This window comes from Hemitrygon akajei, chromosome 1, assembly GCF_048418815.1.
Source record: "Hemitrygon akajei chromosome 1, sHemAka1.3, whole genome shotgun sequence".
Taxonomy (NCBI): domain Eukaryota; kingdom Metazoa; phylum Chordata; class Chondrichthyes; order Myliobatiformes; family Dasyatidae; genus Hemitrygon; species Hemitrygon akajei.
Genome location: NC_133124.1, coordinates 199,745,063 through 199,768,708, shown reverse-complemented (window position 1 = coordinate 199,768,708; position 23,646 = coordinate 199,745,063). Strand labels below are relative to the sequence as shown.

The window sequence follows — 23,646 nt, the reverse complement described above, 5'->3', positions numbered from 1 at the left end:
AGGTGATAAGAGAGTTTAAGGTTAAAGAACCTTAATAACCTGAAAGTTATTTCTTCAGCTGTTTGATCAGGGCATGACTGTACAAACGCGTGGATGTCAGCCAGTGAGAACTGCAAGAAGAGTTTAAAGGGAGACGGTTATTTCTTCAGTGGTTTGATTGGGGCACAACTGTGCAAGCGCATGGACATCAGCCAGTGAGAAGAGTTTAAAAGGAGACACCTTATTATAGGGTGGGCATCAGAGTAGAGGGAGACAGAGTAGAAAGGCTTTGGCTCAATGGGGCATCAGTGATAATGGATTGAGGCGAGGTAGGTTGCCTGTGTAGAATATAGACAGGAAGAATGTGTGTGAGGCTGGTGTCCTGTGCTTGGTGTCAGATGTGGGAAATCCTGGAGACTCCCAGCTTCCCGGACAGCCACATTTGCACCAGGTGCAACAAACTGCAGCTCCTTAGAGACCATGTTAGGGAACTGGAGATGCAGCTCGATGACCTTTGTCTGGTCAGGGAAAGGGAGGAGGTGATAGAGAGGAGCTATAGGAAGGTAGGTACACCGGAGCCTGGGGAGACAGATAAGTGGGTAAGAGTCAGGAGAGGGAGGGCACTAGAGAGCACCCCTGTGGCTGTACCCCTTGACAATAAATACTCCTGTTTGAATACTGTTGGGGGGAATGGCCTACCTGGGGGAAGCAACAGTGGCTGTGCCTTTGGCACAGAGTCTGGCCCTATGGCTCAGAGGGGTAGGGAGAGGAAGAGGATGTCAACAGTGATGGGGGACTCTATAGTTAGGGAGTCAGACAGGCGATTCTGTGGATGCAGGAAAGAAGCTTGGATGGTAGTTTGTGTCCCAGGTACCAGGGTCTAGGATGTTTCTGATCACGTCTATGATATCTTGAAGTAGGAAGGAGAACAGCCAGAGGTCATGGTACATATTGGTACCAACAACGTAGGCAGGAAAAGGGAAGAGAGCCTGAAAGCAGACCACAGGGAGTTAGGAAGGAAGTTGAGAAGCAGGGCCACAAGGGTAGTCATCTTGAGATTACTGCCTGTGCCACATGACAGTGAGTATAGGATTAGAGTGAGGTGGAGGATAAATGTGTGGCTGAGGGATTCAGAGGACAGGGATTCAGATTTCTGGACCATTGGGACCTCTTTTGGGGCAGGAGTGACCGGTACAAAAAGGACCGGTTGCACTTGAATCCCAGAGGAAGCAATATCCTGGTGGCGAGGTTTGCTAATACTATTGAGGTGAGTTTAAACTAGGATTGCTGGGTGGGGGGGGGGGGGGAATCAAACTGAAGAGACTGGGGAAGAGGCAGTTGGCTCACAAATAGAGGAAGCTTGGAGACAGGGCAAGAAGGAGGATAGGCAGGTGATAGAGAAGGGATGCGTTCAGACCAATGGTTTGAGATGAGTTTATTTTAATGTAAGGAGTATTATGAACAAAGCAGATGAGCTTAGAGCGTGGGTCAGTACTTTGAGCTATGATGTTCTGGCCATTACAGAGACTTGGATGTCTCAGGGACAGGAATGGTTACTTCGATGGCCAGGCGTTAGATGTTTCAGAAAGGACAGGGAGGGAGGCAAAAGAGATGGGACGTGGCATTGTTGATTGGACATAGTATCACAGCTGCAGAAAAGGAGGAAGTCATGGAGGGATTGTCTACGGAGTCTCTGTGGGTGGAAGTTAGGGTGGGAGGCAGCAGAAAGGAAACTATAGACCTGTTAGCTTGACATCAGTGGGAAATTGTTGGAATTGATTGTTTGGGATGAGATTATGGAATACCTGTAGGCACATGACAAGATAGGCCAATGCCAGCATGGTTTCCTGAAAGGAAAATCCTGCCTGACTAGCCTACTGCAATTTTTTGTGGAAATTTCAAGCAGGGTAGACTAAGGAGATGCAGTAGATGTGGTGTACTTGGATTTTCAGAAGGTCTTTGACAAGGTGCCGCACGTGAGGCTTCTTAGCAAAATAAGAGCCCATGGAATTACAGGGGAGTTACTAGCATGGGTGGAGCATTGGCTGATCGGCAGAAAACAGAAAGTGGGAATAAAGGGTTCCTCTTCTGGCTGGTTGCTGGTTATCAGTGGAGTTCCACAGGAGATGGTGTTGGGACCGCTGCTTTTTACGATGTATGTCAACTATTTGGACTATGGTATTAATGGATTTGTGGCTAAGTTTGCCAATGATACAAAGATAGGTGGAGGAGCAGGTAGTGTTGAGGAAACAGATAACCTGCAGAGAGATTTAGATAGTTTAGGGGAATGGGCAAAGAAGTGGCAAATGAAATACAGTGTTGGAAAGTGTATGGTCATGCACTTTGTTGGAAGAAATAAATGGACTGACTATTATTTAGATGGGGAGAGAATTCAAGATGCAGAGATGCAAAAGGACTTGGGAGTCCTTGTGCAGGATACCCTAAAGGTTAACCTCCAGGTTGAGTCGGTGGTGAAGAAGGCGAATGCAAGGTTGGCGTTCATTTTTTTGAGGTATAGAATATAAGAGCAGGGATGTGATGTTGTGGCTCTATAAGGCACTCTTGGAGTATTGTGGGCCAGGCAGCATCAATAGGAAGAAGTACAGTTTTTCCTATAGATGCTGCCTGGCCTGCTGCGTTCCACCAGCATTTTGTGTGTGTTGCTTGAATTTCCAGCATCTGCAGATTTCCTTGTGCTTGGAGTATTGTGTTTAGTTTTGGGCTCCTTATTTTAGAAAGGATATACTGACATTAGAGAGGGTTCGGAGAAGATTCATGAGAATGATTCCAGGAATGAAAGGGTTACCATATGAGGAAAGTCTGGCAGCTCTTGGACTGTATTCCCTAGAGTTCAGGGGAATGAGGGGGGATCTCATAGAAACATTCTGAATGTTGAAAGGCCTGAACAGATTAGATATGGCAAAGTTATTTCCCATGGTAGGGGAGTCTAGGACAAAAGGGTACAACTTCAGGATTGAAGGTCGTCTATTTAGAACAGAGATCCAGAGAAATTACTTTAGTCAGAGGGTGGTAAATCTGTGGAATTTGTTGCCATGAGCAGCTGTGGAGGCCAAGTCATTGGGCCCATTTAAGGCAGAGATAGATAAATTCTTGATTAGCCAGGGCATCAAAGGGTATGGGGAGAAGGCAGGGGAGCGGGTATGACCGGAAGAATTGGATCAGCCCATGATTGAATGGTGGAGCAGACTCGATGAGTGGAACAGCCTGCTTCTGCTCCTATATCTTATGGTCTTATAGTCTTATTATTGCCAGGTTATTACTTGCCTAGCATCATAATGCAGACACCATCAGTGAAAGTAGTAAATTGAAATGCATAGTGTAGGATTTTTGTGCAAATTGCAATTGAATTTGGTAAATCAATTGTCATGGTAAGTCAGGAGGCTATTGAAAGCTCTACAAAGTCCATGACTTTACTACAGGTTCCTTAATACAGGACTCACTGGTGAATGGAGGTTCTTTTGGTATGTGCATGGCATCTAATTATGAGGTACAACACTTCTATGGTTTGGCTTCACACAAGTGTCTTTGGCCACTTTTATGGAAGCTGACCTACACATTGGTTAAGTTTCTTACTGTCCCCAGCAGAAGCCTTCAGCCTTTCTCTTCAAGATTCTCACCTACAACACAACCTTGATTTCAATTGAACTCAACTTTAGGAACTTGTCACAAGTTGTTCCTTGCTTTGTAAAATATCTACAATTCATAGTAGTTTATTCTTGAATCTCTGACTGTTAAGTCATGTCTCCAAAGCAACTTAATTCTACATCATTTCCATCTCAGTCCTCTCTCTGCCTATTTCCTCACTATCCCATGACTATGGCCAAATTGACTCCTGTGCTCTCCCTTCCTTTTGACACTGCTCATCATGATGAATATGTCTCCATTTGTCACTCACCATGCTCCAGCAGCTGACCATAAATCACACTTCCCTCACTGACTCCTTATGATGTTGAAATTCCTTACTCTCTCCAGCAGAAGCCCTCAGCCTTTCTCTTCAAGATCCTCACCTACAGTCACAACTTAGGCTGAATTTCCAGTGGTGGAATTCAATATTGTGATGCTTTGGGCATGTGTGACACCTTGGGGTTTGTATGTTATACAGTTGCTCAGCTGTTGACTGTTATACAGTCGACATGGATTTGTGCGTGGAAGGTCATGTTTGACAAATCTTATTGAATTTTTTGAAGAGGTTACAAGGAAAGTTGACAAGGGTAAAGCAGTGGATGTTGTCTATATGGACTTCAGTAAGGCCTTTGACAAGGTTCCGCATGGAAGGTTCAATCGTTAGGTATTAATATTGAAGTAGTAAAATGGATTCAACAGTGGCTGGATGGGAGATGCCAGAGAGTAGTGGTGGATAACTATTTGTCAGGTTGGAGGCCGGTGCCTAGTGGTGTGCCTCAGGGATGTTGTTTGTCATATACGTTAATGATCTGGATGATGGGGTGGTAAATTGGATTAGTAAGTATGCAGATGATACTAAGGTAGGTGACATTGTGGATAATGAAGTAGGTTTTCAAAGTTTGCAGAGAGATTTAGGCCAGTTAGAAGAGTGGGCTGAATGTTGGCAGATGGAGTTTAATGCTGATAAGTGTGTGGTGCTTCATTTTGGTAGGAATAATCCAAATTGAAGAATGCAGTAGAACAGAGTGATCTTGGAATAATGGTGCATAGTTCCCTGAAGGTGGAATCTTGTGGATAGGATGGTGAAGAAAGCTTTTGGTATGTTGGCCTTTATAAATCAGAGCATTGAGTATAGGAGTTGGGATGTAATGTTAAAATTGTACAAGGCATTGGTAAGGCCGAATTTGGAGTATTGTGTACTGTTCTGGTCACGGAATTATAGGAAAGATGTCAACAAAATAGAGAGAGTACAGAGAAGATTTACTAGAATGTTACCTGGGTTTCAGCACCTAAGTTACAGGGAAAGGTTGAACAAGTTAGGACTTTATTCTTTGGAGCATAGAAGGTTGAAGGGGGACTTGACAGAGGTATTTAAAATTATGAGGGGGATAAATAGAGTTAACGTGGATAGGCTTTTTCCATTGAGAGTAGGGGAGATTCAAACAAGAGGACATGACTTGAGAGTTAGGGGAAAAGTTTAAGGGTAACACGAGGGGGAATTTCTTTACTAAGAGAGTGGTAGCTGTGTGGAATGAGCTTCCAGTAGAAGTGGTAGAGGCAGGTTTGGTTTTGTCATTTAAAGTAAAATTGGATAGGTATATGGACAAGAAAGGAATGGAGAGTTATGGGCTGAGTGTGGGTCAGTGGGACTAGGTGAGAGTAAGCGTTCGGCACGGACTAGAAGGGCCAAGATGGCCTGTTTCCATGCTGTAATTGTTATATGGTTATATAGCTATATGCCTCCCCTTTAATGAGGTGTTGCAGGCAGTGTTTAATTTCTGAGCAAAGGTTTAAAATGAACATCTAGCCCCAGTACCTCAGAAAATTAAGAGAAAAGTGATACATGCAACTGTGCCAGCTTTGCTTACATGTGACCAAATATTGAAAATTTACACACAGTAAATCCACTATGAGAGCTAGAGTACAAGGTTGCTGTGGCAGAGTTGGAGTGGAGAGCAGTGAGTCAGTACTGTATACTGCAAAAGATGAGTCATAAATGCTGTACAATGTAATTGGGTCTGAGAACAATTGTAGAAGAATGGATTATGTAGACGAGATGGAAGGATAATTTGCTATTCGTGGCTCGTGGAAACAATGGACTGATGAGCGCAGCAACCTGGAGTTCATTACTGCTTTAATAATTGTTGATAAATAACTTTCTGTTAAACAACAGGCCAATATGATATCAATAAAGTTCCAATCAAGTGCCTTATATAGATAATGTGCAGCATAATATGTTAGTTATGGTAGATTATTACTGAGAATAGATTTATTTTGTAAATAAGGACCTTTAAAAATTCAGATGGAGACTGGTTAAGAATTAATTAATTATGGAGTACAGAAAGGTACTTTTTCAGTCTTCTGTAGTCCTGTTAGCACAAGAAGAGCTAAACTAAGTGTTTGAAGTCAAATGATCAACCCATCATATGGTTTAACAGATTGCTGACAGTCAGTTATTAATACTGTGAAGTTTTACTAACACAATATGTTGTGCCCATAAAATGTTTTGACTTCATACAGCACAATTCCATATTGGTAAAATATTTGGTGTTTTCTCACTGCCAGGAGGAGATTCTTACTTTCAATTGATAGTGTTTTATTTGAAAAGAAATTATATTATTGGCCTTTGTTGTTGCAGCTTGGAATCATCCATATGATCAGTACAAGACTATTGGGTCAAGCAAAGAAAAACAGAGATGCCTTACTTTTTAACCTGAAATTTATATTTGAATGATATTAGACGGTTAATTCCATATATAGAAAATAACCTCCAAATTATGAAGTTAATTATTCATGTAAGATAAAATGTGTACCTTTTGGACTGTTTTCGTATTTGTATATTCTTCCCTTGAAAAAATACTGAATTACGTTGTAAAGCTACAGACTGGCTAACAGTTCATGAGGTCACAGAAGGAGCACAGCACTCATTATGTGTTATTCAAATGCTGGTCTGTTGTCAATGGCAGGAGGGTTTATTGATTGCTCTGTGATTTGGTGTCAGACAAAAAACTTTATTCACCACGACTGGAACAAGGTTTCAGATTGTCACCTTGACTAGTATTTTATTTTTGAAGTCTGTACAATTAACAACATCTTTGAAGCAATGTTCCTTCAAATTTACAGCGAACACATATTGTTTTAGCATTGGAAGTATTGTTTACTGAATTTGTCAATTCCCTGCATTATCAGATGTTGAATCCTTGTAGGTAAGTTAAGAAACTACAAGGGTAAAGGGACCCTAATGGCAGTTATATACACGCCTCCCAACTGTAGCTGGGATGTGGACCATGGATTGCAATGGGGAAATAGAAAAGGTGTGTCAAAAGGACAATATTATGATAGTTATGGGAAATTACAGCATGTATGTCGATTGGGAACATCAGGTTGGTAATGGATCTCAAGAAAGTGAGCTTGCTGAATACCTGCGAGATGGCTTTCTAGAGCAATTTGTTGTTGAGCCTACTACAGGGTCAGCTAGACTGAACTGGGTGTTATGTATTGAACCAGAGGTGATTAAGGAGCTTAAGGTAAAAGAACTCTTGGGAGATAGAGATCACAATATGATTGAGTTCAACTTGAAATTTGATAGGGAGAAAGTAAAGACTGATATAGCAGCATTTCAGTGAAGTAAAGGAAATTACAGTGGTCTGAGAGAGGAGTTGGCTAAAGTAAATTGGAAAGAGATGCTGGCAGGGGTGGCAGCAGAGCAGTGATGGCATACCTTTCTGGGAAAAATGAGGAGGGTACAGGATAGAATGTATTCCAAAAATGAAATACTCAAATAGTAAAATACTATACCCGTGGCTGACAAGGGAAGTTAAAGATAATGTAAAAGCAAAAGAGAGGGCATACAACAAAGCAAAAATTAGGGGGAGGATAGAAGATTGGGAAGCTTTTAAAAACCAACAGAGAGCAAATAAAAAAATCATTAGAAGGGAAAAGATGAAATATGAAAGCAAGTTAGCAAACAATATCAAAGTGGACAGTAAAAGCTTTTCAAGTATGTAAAAGATAAAAGAGAAATGAGAGTCGATATAGGACCACTAGAAAATGAGGCAGGAGAAATAATACTGGGGGACAAGGAGATGGCAGATGAACTAAATGAGTATTTTGTATCAGTCTTCATGGTGGAAGACACCAGCAATGTGCCAGATGTTGAAGGGTGTGAGGGAAGAGAAGTGAGTGCAGTTACTAGTACAAGGGAGAAGGTACTCAAAAAGCTGAAAGACCTAAGGGTACATAAGTCACCTGGATCAGATGAACTGCATCCTAGGATTCTGAAAGAGGTAGCGATAGAGTTTGAGAGACATTAGTAATGATCTTTCAAAAATCTTTGGACTCTGGCATGGTGCCAGAGGACTGGAAAATTGCAAATATCACTCCACTCTTCAAGGAAGGAGGAAGGCAACAGAAAGGAAATTATAGACCAGTTAGCCTGACATCAGTGGTTGGGAAGTGTTGGAGTCAATTGTTAAGGATGAGGTTATGGAGTACCTGGTGACACAGGTTAAGATAGGACTAAGTCAGCATAGTTTCCTTAAGGGAAAATCTTGCCTGACAAATCTGTTGGAATTCTTTGAGGAGAATACAAGTAGGATGGATAATGGGGATGCAGTGGATGTTGTATATTTGGACTTTCAGAAGGCCTTTGACAAGGTGCCATACATGAGGCTGCTTACCCAGTTAAGAGCCCATTGTATTACAGAAAAGTTATTTGCATGGTTAGAGCATTGACTGATTGGTAGGAGGCAGCGAGTGGGAATAAAAGGATCCTTTTCTGGTTGGCTACCAGTGTCTAGTGGTGTTCTGTAGGGGTCGTTGTTAGGACTGCTTTTTATGCTGTATATAAATTATTTTGATGATGGAATAAATGGCTTTTTTGCCAAGTTTGCAAATGATACGAAGGTTGGTGGAGGGGCAGATAGTATTGAAGAAACAGGTAGGCTGCAGAAGGACTTAGACACATTAGGAGAATGGGCAAGAGAGTGGCAAATGAAATGCAGTGTTGGAAAATGCATGGTCATGCACTTTGGCAGTAGAAATAAATGCGGACTATTTTCTAAAAGGGGAGAAAATCCAAAAATCTGAGATGCAAAGGGACTTGGGAGTCCTTGTGCAGAACACTCTAAAGGTTAGCTTGCAAGTAGAGTTGGTAGTGAGGAAGGAAAATGCAATGTTAACATTCAGTTCAAGAGGTCTAAAATACAAGAGCAGAAATGTGATGTTGAGGCTTTATAATGAACTGGTGAGGCCTCACCTTGTCTATTGTGAACAGTTTTCAATCGGTTTCAATAGGTACATTTAATGTCAGAGAAATACACATCCAGAAATTCTTTTTGGGCTTCTTTTCTAAGAATAGATGTGCTGACATTGGAGAGGGTCCGGAGGATGTTAACAAGGATGATTCTGGGTAAGAGAAGGTTATCATAACGAGGAACATTTGATGGCTGTGGGTCTGTACTCATTGGAATTTAGAAGGATGAGGGAGGAATCTCATTGAAACCTTTAGAATGTTGAAGGGCCTAGACAGAGTAGATATAGTAAGGATGTTTCCCATGGTGGGGAGTCTAGGACAAGAGGGCACAGCCTCAGGATAGAGGGACGTCCAGTTAAAATAGAGATGTGGAGAAATTTCTTCACCCAGAGGGTGGTGAATTCGTGGAATTTGTTACCACAGGCTGCTGTGGAGGCCATGTTGTTGGGTGTATTTAAAGCCGAGCTTGATAGGTTCTTGATTAGACAGCATTAAAGGTTACAGGCAGAAGGCTAGGGGTGGGGCTTTGGGGGGGGGGGGTTTAGAAAAGGATAAGCCATGATTGAATGGTAGAGCAGGCTCGATGGGCCAAATGGCCTGTTTCTGCTCCTATGTCTTATGGTCTTGTGTACACCAGTTGTAGAAGTCATGTGTCTATTTTCTATCTGCATTCTATTCTGTGTTGCACATTTATTATTGGTAACTGGGCACGTGGGTGGGGGGCATGGTAAAGGCAAAGGTAATAAGTGCTTTCTTCTGTGCAATTTAGTTTAGTACTGGGTTCCAATGATGTCATATCTTTTGTTGACCCCTTAATTCTGTTTAATTGCACTTCATTTCACTGCTTCAAAATCGTATGTTTTGCTTGTTATTAAAATATCAAATATAATCCTTCAATATTTTGGAACTTTATAATTGGATTGATTAGAGGCTGCTTATTTCAAGGATAACAACCCGTGTTAGGTCGCTAGCATTGGTGTGTTAGAATATCCGCTACACCAGTTTTAATCTCAGTAATTTGCTGATACTCTGGACAAAACACTATATTGGAGATGTTTGTTTGCAGTTTCAGTTTTGGGTTGACCCAAGTTGTTCAAGTTTCTCTTGAACCGAGTGGAGACATGTTGTACCATTTGCCCAGCATTTCAATGATAAGTACTGTGTGGATTGTCTGATGCTAAGTTGGAGTAATGTTCGAATCTCCAATATTGAAGCCCCTGTTTTGATGAAAAATAATCGAAGTTTTATCACTAATTATGTCTCAAATTATACAACGTTTTATCTTAATTTGATTTCTTGTAAAATTATGGTCGAAATGTTTCATCAGAAATAGATGATAAATTTATAGTGTTATTTAATGGGAGCGAAGAGTTGTTCATGATAATTATGATTAAATGACACTGTGGCAAGAAAACTATACTAAGAGATGACATTATGATCAAATGCCAGTCAGAGTAGTTACTAGCCAGATCTAATTATATTTGAATATTAATCAATACTGGCATACTTTTGGGCTTATGGCATCTTTCACTGGAAAAAAATTGGATTAATGTTTCACACGGCTTGATGCGTTTTCAACAATTTTCTTTCACTTAAATCAATGTCTCACTCAACAACCTTGAAAAGAAAGAAAATACATTATTTTTCTTGCCACATGCAGTTAGGGAGCGCATAGGGAAGGAGAAGGTTGATGTGATTGAGGATGTCTTTCAAAGATCAGAACCACGAGAAACATGGCTAGAAGAATCAGAAAGATGAAGAAATATACTGATGTTGCACATACAGTTGATACAGTCTTTGCTTTTCACTTTGATGCCTACCAATTGTAAGATAGGCATTTTATCATTGGGTGGAGGGAAGGTAAAACTGACAAAATCCAACTTGAAATATAAATTCTTTGACTGTTCTGAGTAAATATAGGATATATTTAAAAAGAAATGGCAATGTAGAGAAAGGGTGCCTTTCAGACCTTTGCAAACAAGCTAAAATTAAAGTGTCCTTAATTGCAAGAATTACTCTTATTCCTTTGAAAGGTCAACTATAGGCTTGTTAATGAACATTACATTATTATTTTTAAACCATTACATTTCTGAATCCAGAATTGGATTATCTGCTTGAAAACACTATTTATTTCATTATTTTCTTAGATATTTGGAGATTTACTTTTCTTTTGGACAGGCTGATGGAAAGTGAGCTGCAGATCAAGAAGGCAGCATGGATTTATGATTCTTATGAGACATGATAAGCTTATTATTTATTATAATGGTTACATGCAAATTCTGCAAATGACATTGCAATATAAATCTATTCTTATCGCTACACCCATTCATTTATTTTGATATTCTCAGACTACGGTACTTCATCAGTTTAAAAAAAACACTTATTTGCTCCGTTGATTATGGTGGTTCATCCGGTCCTGTTAACTTTAGTGTTTGAGTCATAGGATTGCAATTTAGTGACTCGTGATGAGTTTGTTATAAAGCAGGATCTTTTCATTGTATCCCATTGTTTCTTGAACAGGGCATGATGTATGTGCTGATAATGGTGGATCCTGATGCTCCAAGCAAGAGCAATCCTGTATTCCGTCACTGGAGACATTGGCTGGTGACTAATATACATGTAAGTAATATCCGATGATAATGATGTGGTGAAATTATTTCATTATATCCTGTTTTTGATAGTTGATTTTTATACCTGTGTTCATTAGTTTATAGCAACTTGGTCACCTGCTAAACTTTGAAATAGCAGTTTCAAATTCTGATCTGTAGCATAGGTAGTGAAGCTGCTGACTCGTACGCCTGTGATCCAGGCTCAATACTGACCTCTGTGTGGAGTTTGCATAGAAGAACAGGCAAAACTACATGAGTTTCCTCTGGGTGCAGTGCCTTCTTCCCACATCTCAAAAATATGCAAGTTAAGTTAACTGGCCACACCAAATTGCTCCGAGTGTAGAGATAGGTGGTAGGATCTGATAGGACAAAGAAAATATAGATCAGAGGCAAAATTAGTGGGGAATGAGATAGCTGTTAGAGCTGACATAACCCTTGACGTGCAAAATGGCTCCTACTATGTTTTGAGGAAATATGAATTTGTCCCTGTATTTTGTCTTAATGTATGATGCATTTATCCAGTGTGTAACAGTGGTGATCTATTTGATATTGTTAATAAATCTGTGTAGTTATTGAAACTCTTCCAGTCAGATAACATCACACAGTGAGACACCCATGTCAGAACTCCTCTGCATAACATCATTAGTGGTTTTAACCCTGGAATAGAGAGGTGTACAATGAATTGATATCTAACTTCTAATTGCTTATGTATGAAACGGCATTTTTGACCAGTTGACTTTAATTTTCTGAAGCTAGTAGTTGAATTTTTGTGGTTAAAATGTCACAAAGTAGGTTCATCAGCAAAGCTAAAGACCATGAAATAAAAAGAAAAATTAACTACATGGATAAGAACTTGGCTTTGAACATGAAGTAGAAATTTGATATTATTTAGATTGGTGAAACATGTAGGCTGTTATTCACCAAGGCATGGTTGCCAAAATTCAGTAATTGGTTGCCTCTCTGACTGGAGGCCTGTGACTAGTGGAGTGCCACAGGGACTGGTGCTATGTCAGTTGCTGTTTTCAGCAATATCAATGATCTGAATTATAATGTGGATGACTAGATTAGCAAATTTGTGGATGATACCAAGACTGGGAGTGTAGTAGATATTAAGGAAGTCTATTATGGCAGAAAGACCAACTGGAAAAATGGGGTGAAAAATGGTAGGTGGAAAGCTTTGGGCACATTGGTCTTCATAAATCAAAATCAAATATTGAGTATAGGAGATATGTTGAAGTTGTATAAGATATTGGCGAGGCCTAATTTGGAGTATTGTGTGCAGTTTTGGTTACCTACCGACAGAAAAGATGAAAATAAGATTGAAAGAGTACAGAGAAAATTGATAAGGATGTTGCCAGGTATGGAGGACTTGATTTATGAGGAAAAAATTGACTAGGTTAGGACTTTATTCATTGGAACATAGAAGATTGTGAGATTTGATAGAGGTATACAAAATTATGAGGGGTATAGATAGGGTAAATGCAGGCAAGCTTTTCTAACTGAGGTTGGTGAGACTACAACTAGAGATCGTGGGTTAAGGGTGAAAGGTGAAAAGCTTAAGGGGAACATGGGGTGAAACATTTTCACTCAGAGGGTCATGAGGATATTTAACAAGCTGCCAGCAAGAGCTGCATGCAAGCTGAATTTCAATGTTTAAGAGAAGTTGGGTAGGTACATGGATGTTAGGGGTATGGAGGGCTGTGGTCCTGGTGCAGATCGATGGGAGTAGGAGTTCAAATGGTATAAATAACCAGTCTCTGTGCTGTACTTTTCTATAACTCTTTTGAATTTCAACAATAAGAGGCAGATTTTCTTTCATGCAGGTGCTTTTGTGACACCAAAAGCACATGGTCCTGAGATCAGCACAGACTAGATGGACTAAATTGTCTCCTGTAACCGTTGATGTTGTTTGAAATGATATAAGTAAGTGAAAAAGAAGATATTAACTTTAATACAAATCAAAATACGGAAAATGCTGGAAGAACTCAGCAGGCTAGGAAGACCTATGTGGAAATAACCAAACAGTTGATGTTTCAGGCTGAGATTCTCCTTCAGGACTATTTATTAAATTTAAAAGGCTGTGTTTTTTTAAAATCTGACCAGTAAACTTCAAAAGTAAGTCTGTAGACTTCTCTGAATGAAATTTATAAAAAAGTGTTTTCTCCAAAATGCTAGCCTTTCACACTTTGTGTGGATATCCCAGAGGGTAAATGTTTCCTAGTCCGTGAATTAGGATGAGAAATTGTTTAGCTGTCTATCCTCAGAAACTATATTTTTCAAGCATCAGCTTTATCTCAAGTTCATGTATCTGTAAAATCTGGAAGGTTGGGCAAAGATGATAGTTCAAAAAATCATGCTTGTAATGTCTCTTTTAAAGAGTTCTTTGAAATTGGAATTGGTAGCAGTGAGGGACTGGCCAGACCAGACTGGAGCCTGGTGTTCTGATTCAACATTAGTCAACCCTGGTCCATTTCTTTGAGGTGTTAATGGGCAGGATAGACAAAGGAGAGAGAGTGGATGTTGTTTACTTGGATTTTCAGAAGGCCTTTGACAAGGTTCTGCACATGAGGCTACTAAACAAGAGCCCGCGGTATTGCAGGAAATATGGATAGAAGATTGGCTGACTGGCAGGTGGCAAAGAGTGGGAATGAAGAGGGTCTTTTCTGATCACCTGCTTGATACTGGTGGTGTTCTGCATGGATTGATGTTGGGACTGATTCTTTTCATGTTATATATCAATGATTTGGATAATGGAATTGATGGCTTCATGGCCAAGTTTGTGGATGATACAAAGGTAGGTGAAGGGGCATGCGGTGTTGAGGAAGCAGTGAGTCTGCAGATGGAGTTATTTAGACAGTTTAAGAGAATGGGCAAACAAGTAGTAGATGGAATACAGCACATTGAAATGTATGGTCATGCTTAAACGGAATTAAGGTATAGACTATTTTCTAAATTGGGACAAATTCAGAAATCAGAGGTGTAGAGGAACTTAGAAGTCCTTGGGCAGGATTCCCTAATGTTAACTTGCAGGCTGAGTCAGTGGTAAGGTAGGCAAATGCGATGTTAGCATTCATTTTGAGAGAACTTGAATATAAAAGCACTGAAGAGGATCCAGAGGATTTCACAAGAATGATCCTGGGAATGAATGGGTTAATGTATGAGGACTGTTTGATGGTCTAGGTCTGTAATTGCTGGAGTTTAGTAGAATGAGAGGGGATCACATTGAAACCTATTAAATATTGAAAGGCCTAGATAGAGTGGACATGGAGAGGTTTTTTGCTGCAATGGAGGAGTCCAGGGTACAGCCTCAGAAAAGAAGAACATCCCTTTAGAATAGAATGGAGGAGGAATTTCTCTAGCCAGTGGAATTCTGTGGAATTCATTGCCTAATTGGCTGTGGAGACCGAGTCATTGGGTATATTTAAAGCTGAGTTTGACAGTAAAGGCGTCAAAGGTTAAAGGCAGAATGCAGGAGAATAGTATTAAGAGGGATGATATAATCAGCCATGATTGAATGGTGGAGTAATTTTGCTGGGCTGAATGGCCAGATTCTTCTTCTATACCTTATGGTCATTGGGCGATTACTGTGCTCAGCGTTAGGTGAGGACACAGTCCAAGCATTGGCTGTGCTCTGAGAACCAGGCAGATAGTAATAAAAATTCAAATCTGTAGCTGGAGTCTTCAGTTGCAGCCCATGTCACTCCTGAATGATATTACTGATCCCTTCTTTTAATTATTTTTGGTGGTTGCAGATCTTCCCAGCCCAAATTGCAGAGCTTCAGTTTTTACAGGAAAATTGTTGCCTCTTTTATATGCTATAGAGATCAAATAGCTTTCCTTTCCAAAATGGGATGTCCACTACAATCCTGCTGGCTTTCCCTGATGTATGTCATTGGCCTAGGCTTACATGTACTGGGCTCCATTTCAAAAATTTGAGAAGATTAGACCTGTAAGAGCACAGTTGTACATTTCAATAAGAAAGTATCTTGTGAAATAGAATGAGAAGTCGAGTTAAAACTTAATATTAAGTGTAAAGTGATATGTTTTGCTAGGAAGAATGTGGGAATGATACAAGGAATTGGCAATAAATACTGGTTTTAATAATGTTGAGTTTGAAATAAAAACAAACAGATAAATACAGACTACTTCTCTGAAGAGAGTGCTATCACAACGTGTGTAAATTAATAGAATTGGTTGGACAAACTGAGGAAGTATTTGTAAGGACAAATGGAACCCTGAGCATCGTAAGCAGAGAAATGGGTATAAAGCAAGGAACGGAATACAGTAATATTGAAACACTGAAATGCATTCTTCGGCCTTGCTATGGTTATACTAAGGATAAAAAAATATAGGGTAGTCCTTGTTTTCTTCTGGTATCAGTCCACCAAATTTATGAATATTCCATAGGTTGCTTAATAGGTTATGCAGTGAATGATGATTGTAGATTAGCAGTCTGAAAGATTTGCAGAGCTGCAATGTGGATGTCTGTGTTAAGGCTTGAAGATACTCTCTGTGAAGAGTAGCAAACTGGTAGAAGGGTTCAAAATCATGAAAGATCTGGACAAAGTGGATTAACAGTGCCTGTTTCCATTGGCAAAATATAAAAATCATGCAGAGTCATTACGCTCGGCAAAAATAAACAAAGCGTTTGAGGAAACAAGACATCTTCATGCAATGGCATTGATGATCTGGAAATCACTACGAAAGTGAGGGAAGCAGATTCGATAATGGTTTTTCAAAAAAATTTACTTGAATATTTAAATAGAAAAAAAAAATTAGCTGGGCTACAGAGATGGAGAGGTAATGGTGCTAACTGGTTTGTCAGTATGGTCTCAGTAGGGCAAATTAACTCCTTTTCAATAACAATTGTTTGATTCTCTGAAAATGTATTTGTGTTTAAAGTGGATTAATCATGTGGATTATTAATGTATTCAAAAAAGGAACATTGTGAGCATATGGACATTTCTATTCCTGTGAATATTTTCTCTAGAAGCTACTATAATATGATAATCATTTCGTAGAAATATCCTGTGCATATTGTGTTTACAACACTATGAATGTCTGTAACCACACATGGAATTTTGGCATGACTCACAGAATTAACATATAATGTTTGAGCTCTGGAACCAAAAAAGAATAGCTATATTAATTTTTAAAAGCTTGTTCATGAGAATTGAATGGGTAAGTAAACAGACAACAAGGCCATTAATTGGGATTTCAGTAGCTTCTGAGCTGAGGCACACGAGAAGCAAGCAAGCAATGTTACAGAAGCAGAAATAAGTACCGGTAGTTTAATATTAGAATAGATACAGAGATGAAAAAAGCTCTGTCACTGCTTTTTCATCAACAGTGTTACAAAGGTCACTTCAGTTGTTTTGCAAAAGAACTTTCTGCATCTTAAAATTAGGAGTGGGATTATTTACTGGTGTTAGTACTGTGTTAAATCTAATTCACAACTCTATATCAACTTCTCCTTATCATTCAACAGCATTATATCCATTTCTATCTCCCAACTAACACCCTCAATGTATATATCTAACATTGATAGAAACTTAATGGCAGGTCACATTATTTGGGGAATGGCTCTCAAAGCTTTTGCACTATCAACAAGACACTATAGGAGTGTGATGAATATGCTTCATTGGTCTGGAGAGTACAGCTCCAACAGCACTAAAGATACTTGACAGAATTTATGATAAAGCATTCTTCAGCCTGAAATTCATTCCCTTCAGCATCTATGAATTGTACACTCCCCATGGAATGTGTGGGTTTTCTCCTGGTCCTCCTGTTTCCTTCCACAGTCTAAAGAAATACCAGTTAGGTTAATTGGTCATTTCAAATTGTCCCGTAATTAGGTTAGGTTAATCGGTTTGTCGGCAGTTGCTGGGACAGCATGCTCAAAGGGCTGGAAGGGCCTACTTTATTAAGTGCTGTATCACTTAATAAATAAAATAAATAAATATTCCAATCATTGGAATATGGCATAGCTTCTTAGCTGTCCACAAAGATGGAGGCGTGCATGGATGCAGCGGCCCCTCCGGCTCTAACCAACGGTGAAGACAGAGGAACTTTGTTTTGTTTGATGTATGCATGCACTCAGATAATGATAAACTTGAACTTGAAGATATTTCTTTGGTAGCCTTGAGTAAATTACAAGATAGATCTAGTTAAGATTCCTGGTATTAAATCGGGTAGGTTTAGTGCACTGTGAAAGTACAATTTTCTGTTGCGCATTTTTCAATGCATAAATATTTTTAGAAAGTACTTATTTTTTATTTAGTATATTTTGGATGTATCACGTTTGGGTCCAATGGATGTTATATATTTTTGTTAGATTTGTACTTTTGAGTAATAGTCTGATAATCAGCTACACATACAAAGTGTAAAAGTTGCAACATCAAAGTGAAGATGAATTTTAATCATGTGTTGTGATAGGTGTGTTAGTAAAAGGAATGGACAAATCAAGTATCGGACACTCTCCTCACTTTGTATATTTGTTGAATCCTGAAGGTGAGGGAATTTCTCAAAAGAAATAAAAGTTCTGGGGTATTACCATTCCTAGTGATGGTCTGCAATAATCTGGTGCTAAGACTCATTTTACTTGAACACGATTCAGTTGAGATTTATTGTCAATTAATTACATTTTGTTATAAAATGGGTCCACTAAAAGTAAACCTACTCTGTGTTAAAATTGTGAGGGCAGCAAAACACTCTTATCACCTGTTTGGAATTATTTTCAAAATGTACTAAAAGATACATTTAACGTCCGTGATTGTTTATCCTAATTTTTAAATTGGAAATTAATTCTGAGCATAAAATAGATTCTCCTGCTTGCCAGCTTGACTCCAGTATAAATGCAATCAGAAGACTGTAAACATGCACCTCATTTGAAACAGTCTTCTGTATCCAAGCAACAGAGATCACACTAGTAAAGTGACATCAAAGCTAGTCTGTCATTCTGTCAGTCTGCTTTCAGGTGAAGCATCCTTTCTATAATGCTGTGCTTGAGAGTCATAAACAATGTATTTATAATGTGTGTGTATGCACATATACAAGACCTTGAGGTGGGAGATGCAGAGACTTGTAACACAAAGATTTGTGGCCATTATTTCCCACACAATGATTGTTTTTGTATGTCTGACTCATTTGGAGTAGGTAACAAACCGAGGCTGGGGACGAAATTACAAAAAGGGAATGAAAATATCCTTTTTGTCTATAACAACAAAAGCACTTTCTCATAGTTCAGAAATTGCTAAAACGAGGAAACATAATTTTAAAGGGAGTACAGGAAGGTACAGGAGGGATGTCAGACATAAGTTTTTTATATAGATTGTGGAATGCCCTGTCTGGGTGGTGGTAGGGGCTGATACATTAGGGACATTTAAAATAACTCTTAGGTAGGCACATGGATGCTAGGAAAAATCCAGGGCTATGTAGGAGGGCAAGGTTAGATTGATCTTGGAGTAGGTTAAATGGTTAGCATTTAAATGGAGGCCGAAGGGCTTGGATTATTATATTCTATGTTCTTGTGCATCATATGTGTATATGGCTTCTATATATACTGGCATTCTCTTAAGCTGTACATGTGAAAAGTAAAGCTAATCTCTAATCTCTTTATCATTAGCCTATCAGCATCAACCACTATATCAATTCTACTTTAATCAATCTTTTTAATTCTCCCCATGTTTTTATTACTTTTCTCAACTGAAGGGCTATTGATGGGGTCTAATTAACTTATCAATCCCTGTCTTTAGTATATGGGAGGTAACCAGAGTATCTGATGGAAATCCATGCCATACAGGGAGAATGTGCAACTCCATAAGATAGCGATAGAGCTCATGGTTGAACAAGGATCTCTGATATTGTGAGGCAGAAGATCTAATAATTGTGCCACTGTGTCACTCCATAATGATCAAAAAAGTTGTTAGCATTCATTTGCAATTGGAAATTGAGAGGCATACTAATGCATATCAACAGACACTTTAGATTATTAATGGTAAATGGTTTTTTAAAAAAAGCAAAGTCATGGGAGACAGCCTGCCTGTGCTTTCCAATTGCCTGATTTCTATTAAGGTAATTATCTACGATGAGTCGATGGATGGCAAGGTTGTTTGCAAGTGAAAATACATGCTGCAGCTGATGGTGTAATTACGGTAGAGATTGAAACAGTAAGTGGAGTGTGAAGAAGATGGGCAGTATTAACTTCTGAGAGATGTACAAGATTAGAATGGTGAGGAAAAGGCACAGGAGAAGTTACTACTCATAAGGGGCAGCAATGGTGGGCATATTGGAGGATATAAAAGAGGTATGTGTACTAACTTTTCTGGTAAGATAATTAGAGATAGCCCAGATATCTTTGGAGGAGAAACTGTAATATAAGAGCGAGGCATCAATTTCAAAATTGCCCAGAATCAATTCTTAATGCCAGGCAGTGTATAAGTTAATAAAAAGGGATTCCATTATTTTGATAGCTGGTTTTCTTAGTGATGTCTTAAAAATGAGTCTGCTACCTCTTTCAAGTCCTTTGTCTTACAGTGTATAGACAATATTGCAATGTGTTTGCCTCACAGCAATCACTGTAAGATTTCAAGGAATCCAGTGTACTTCGCACTGCGGTCCACATTCTCTACAGCTGGACTAAAGCAAATGTAATGTAAAATAACTGCAGCAATTACATCACCTCTATAAATCTGAATTTGACAACTATTGTACTAACATATCCAGAAAGTAATCTGTTCATGAACAAATCTTTTACATTTGTAATGGAGAAATAGAAAACAAAGTTAATTACAATGGAGAATGTGTAATGAAATGAATTTGCAATCTTGATAGAGATTTCAAGTTTTATTATGCTGTCAACAGTTATTATTTACAATCAATATGCCCAAGCTGTCTTAATTAATTAGTTATTTTGGTACCCATGTAGTATCTGCTGCCAATACCAGTAGTGGTTGACTGAGGAAAATGGATATTTGAAGATCAAGACTTCAGACTTAAACTCGTGATCTTCCAGACAGCAGTAATCCCTGCTCTCTTATATAGTTTCTGAGATGTGAACTGCCAGCTGGCATTTCAAGGCATTAATGCTATCTTCAGAAAATACTCCAAGTTTACTGGAATGATAATCAAGCTCTCCCAGCATTCTCTTCCTGTCCAGTATCCCTAGCATTGAGACCCTACTTAGTTAATTCTGTTGGGACTTTTCATCTTATTTGTATGCCCAACACCAGACATTGAAACAGAGTAGGTACTGAGGGGATGTCAGAGGTAAGTTTTTCACACACGGAGTAGTGGCTGCATGGAAAGTACTGCCAGCAAAGGTGGTAGAGGTGGACACAACAGGGATTTTAAAAGATTCTATTGATGGATGCATGGTGCTTAGGGAAATAGAGCGCTATGTGGTAGGGAAATTCTAGGCAGCTTCTAGAGTAGATTACATGGTCAGTACAACACTGTGGGCCAAAGGACCGGTAATATGCTGTATATTTCTATGTTTTATGCTAAATCTGATGGAAACAAAGGATATTAGGAATGGTGAGGATGGAGTGCCATGGGAAGAGTGAGACAGGAGGCAGGGGCGTGCCGCGGCAGGCATTGGTGCGGGTGCTGACACACCCAGCCCTGAGACACCAGGCAAAGTAATTTGATTCCAAACAATTGGTTTAATGATCATTACAGAATGCCCCTCTGGTGCTTTCCACTCCCTCCCCTCTCCCTACTCCTTTTCCCAACCATGATTCCCACTCCCAGTCCACAATAGAGAACCATACGTACAGGTTCTTCTCTCTGGCTCTTTGAATGCAGTTCAGTTTAGCAATTCAAAGGCTACTCAAAGGAATCGCGCCCATTTTGTTTTGATATTGCTTGTTGCTCTTTAACTTTAAATGTCGCTTACTCTTTAAGTATAGATAATTTTGAACCTAACATTGACAATCACTTGAAGGAACGTGTTCTGGACTACAGGACATCATTCTTATTGGAAGATTCTAGCATTTGCCCGAGTTTTCCCTGAACTCTACTTACGTTTATAAACAAAGTACACACCCATGGCATTTTGTCTCTACCATTTCCACCCTGATTAAGTCTGTGATCCAGTTGATTTAATATTGTAAGTGCTGCAACTAGAAGAATTTTGCAGAGAGGAGAGAAAGGTTTGAAATAGAAGAAACCTAGTGACAAAGAGATCACTGTTTGGACTCTCTCTCCAAGTAGCCCGTAAGGGTGAGTTTGATTACATTCGAATACGAAAGTGTGATTGTCACATAGTTAATTCACAGGAGTGGGTTCTCTGGTGAGGGGGAAACCTTTGTGAATACCACTGGTGTGTTTACCCTTGTCTGGGTGTGGTATTTCACTGAAGAAGGCACCCCTGTGGCAAATCACTGTTGGAGTTACTTCATAGGTTGTGGAACTGGATTAGAGGTTATCACATTGTGTGATTGGGGTAACCTTGTGGAATCTACTGGTATGCCTGGGTGGGAGTTCCCTTGAAGATGGTCCCCGTTGTGATAAGCTACGGTTGGTGATAATCCATACGTGGTTTCCGTTTGAGTATCCTGTGGCCACCACTTTGGGATGTTCTGTAGCTGAATTCGGGTGTGGTACCACTTGAGTTGAAAGGATATTCGTTGAAGATCACTATCGATGATCCTTTGTGTGTGGAGTGGAACAACTTTGGAGATAAAACCTACTGCTATTATTATTTTGCATTGCTGTCGTGGAATATGTGGAATATCGACGTAAATGCCTTCTCACAACATGGAGTTAAATGTGCAGAAAGAATAAGTAAATTTAGGAAGGACAACAAAATTCAAGGAGTGTATAGCCCGATGGGAGTTTGGGGAACTGGGTTAAGCACAATAGGCAGCGATTTAAACAGAGAGAGGAGAAATGGGCTAAAAATTCTATATCTGAATGCACAAAGTGTCAGAAATAAGGCGGATGAGCTTGAAGCTCAGGTGTGAATGGGTAACTATGATGTTGTTGGGATAACGGAGACATGGCTGCAGGGAGATCAGACCTGGGAAATGAATGTACGAGGGTATATGTGCTATCGTAGGGACAGAAATGTGGGCAGAGGGGGTGGGGTGGCCCTGTTGGTGAGGAATGAGATTCAGTCCTTTGCAAGGGGGGACATAGGATCAGGAGAAGTAGAGTCTGTGTGGATAGAACTGAGGAACAGTAAGGGCAAAAAGACCCAAATGGGTGTTGTCTACAGACCACCAAGCAGTAGCATGGATATTGGGTGCAAGTTGAATAGGGAGTTAACATTGGCATGTGGCAAAGGTAATGTCACAGTAGTTATGGGGGATTTCAACATGCAGGTGAACTGGGAGAATCAGGTTGGTGCTGGACCCCAGGATAGGGAGTTTGTAGAGTGCCTACGGGATGCATTCTTGGAACAGCTTGTACGAGAGCTGACCAGGGACAAGGCTATTCTGGATTTAGTGTTGTGTAATGAACAGGATTTGATAAGCGATCTTGAAGTAAAGGAGCCATTAGGATGTAGTGACCATAATATGATAAGTTTTTATCTGCAATTTGAGAAGGATAAGGGCAGATCGGAGGTGTCAGTGTTGCAGTTGAACAAAGGAGACTATGGAGCCATGAGGGAGGAGCTGGCCAAAGTTAACTGGACGGATATCCTAGCAGAAAAGACAGTGGAACAGCAATAGCAGGTATTCTTGGGAATAATGCACAAGGTGCAAAATCAGTTCATCCCCCGAAGAAGGAAGGATTCAAAGGGGGGAAAGGGGCCACAGTGGTTGACAAAGGAAGTCAGAGATTGCATAGCATTAAAAAAGAGGAAGTATGACAGAGCTAAGGTGAGTGGGAGGACAGATGATTGGGAAATTTTTCAGGAACAACGGAACTTAACTAAAAAGGCAATACGGGGAGAAAAAAATGAGGTACGAATGCAAGCTAGCCAGGAATATAAAGGAGGATAGCAAAAGCTTTTTTAGGTATGTGAAGAGAAAGAAGATAGTTAAGAACAATGTTGGGCCCTTGAAGAATGAATTGGGTGAAATTGTTATGGGAAACAGAGAAATGGCAGAAGAATTTAATAAGTACTTTAGATCTGTCTTCACAGGGAAGACACAAGCAATCTCCCAGATGTATGGATGGGCCAAGGAGTAGACTGATGGGACTGAAGGCTGA

General features: G+C 39.7%; 1 protein-coding gene across 5 annotated transcripts in view; it reads left to right on the top strand.

Annotated features, from left to right (window-relative positions):
• Positions 1-23,646, top strand: part of LOC140734441 (phosphatidylethanolamine-binding protein 4) — a 417,588-nt gene that overhangs the window by 137,300 nt on the left and 256,642 nt on the right. For all 5 annotated transcript variants that reach the window (XM_073058416.1, XM_073058380.1, XM_073058398.1 and 2 more), the window contains one exon: positions 11,399-11,497. In XM_073058416.1, coding sequence (XP_072914517.1) covers positions 11,399-11,497 — 99 coding nt within the window. The remainder of the gene's footprint in view (positions 1-11,398; positions 11,498-23,646) is intronic.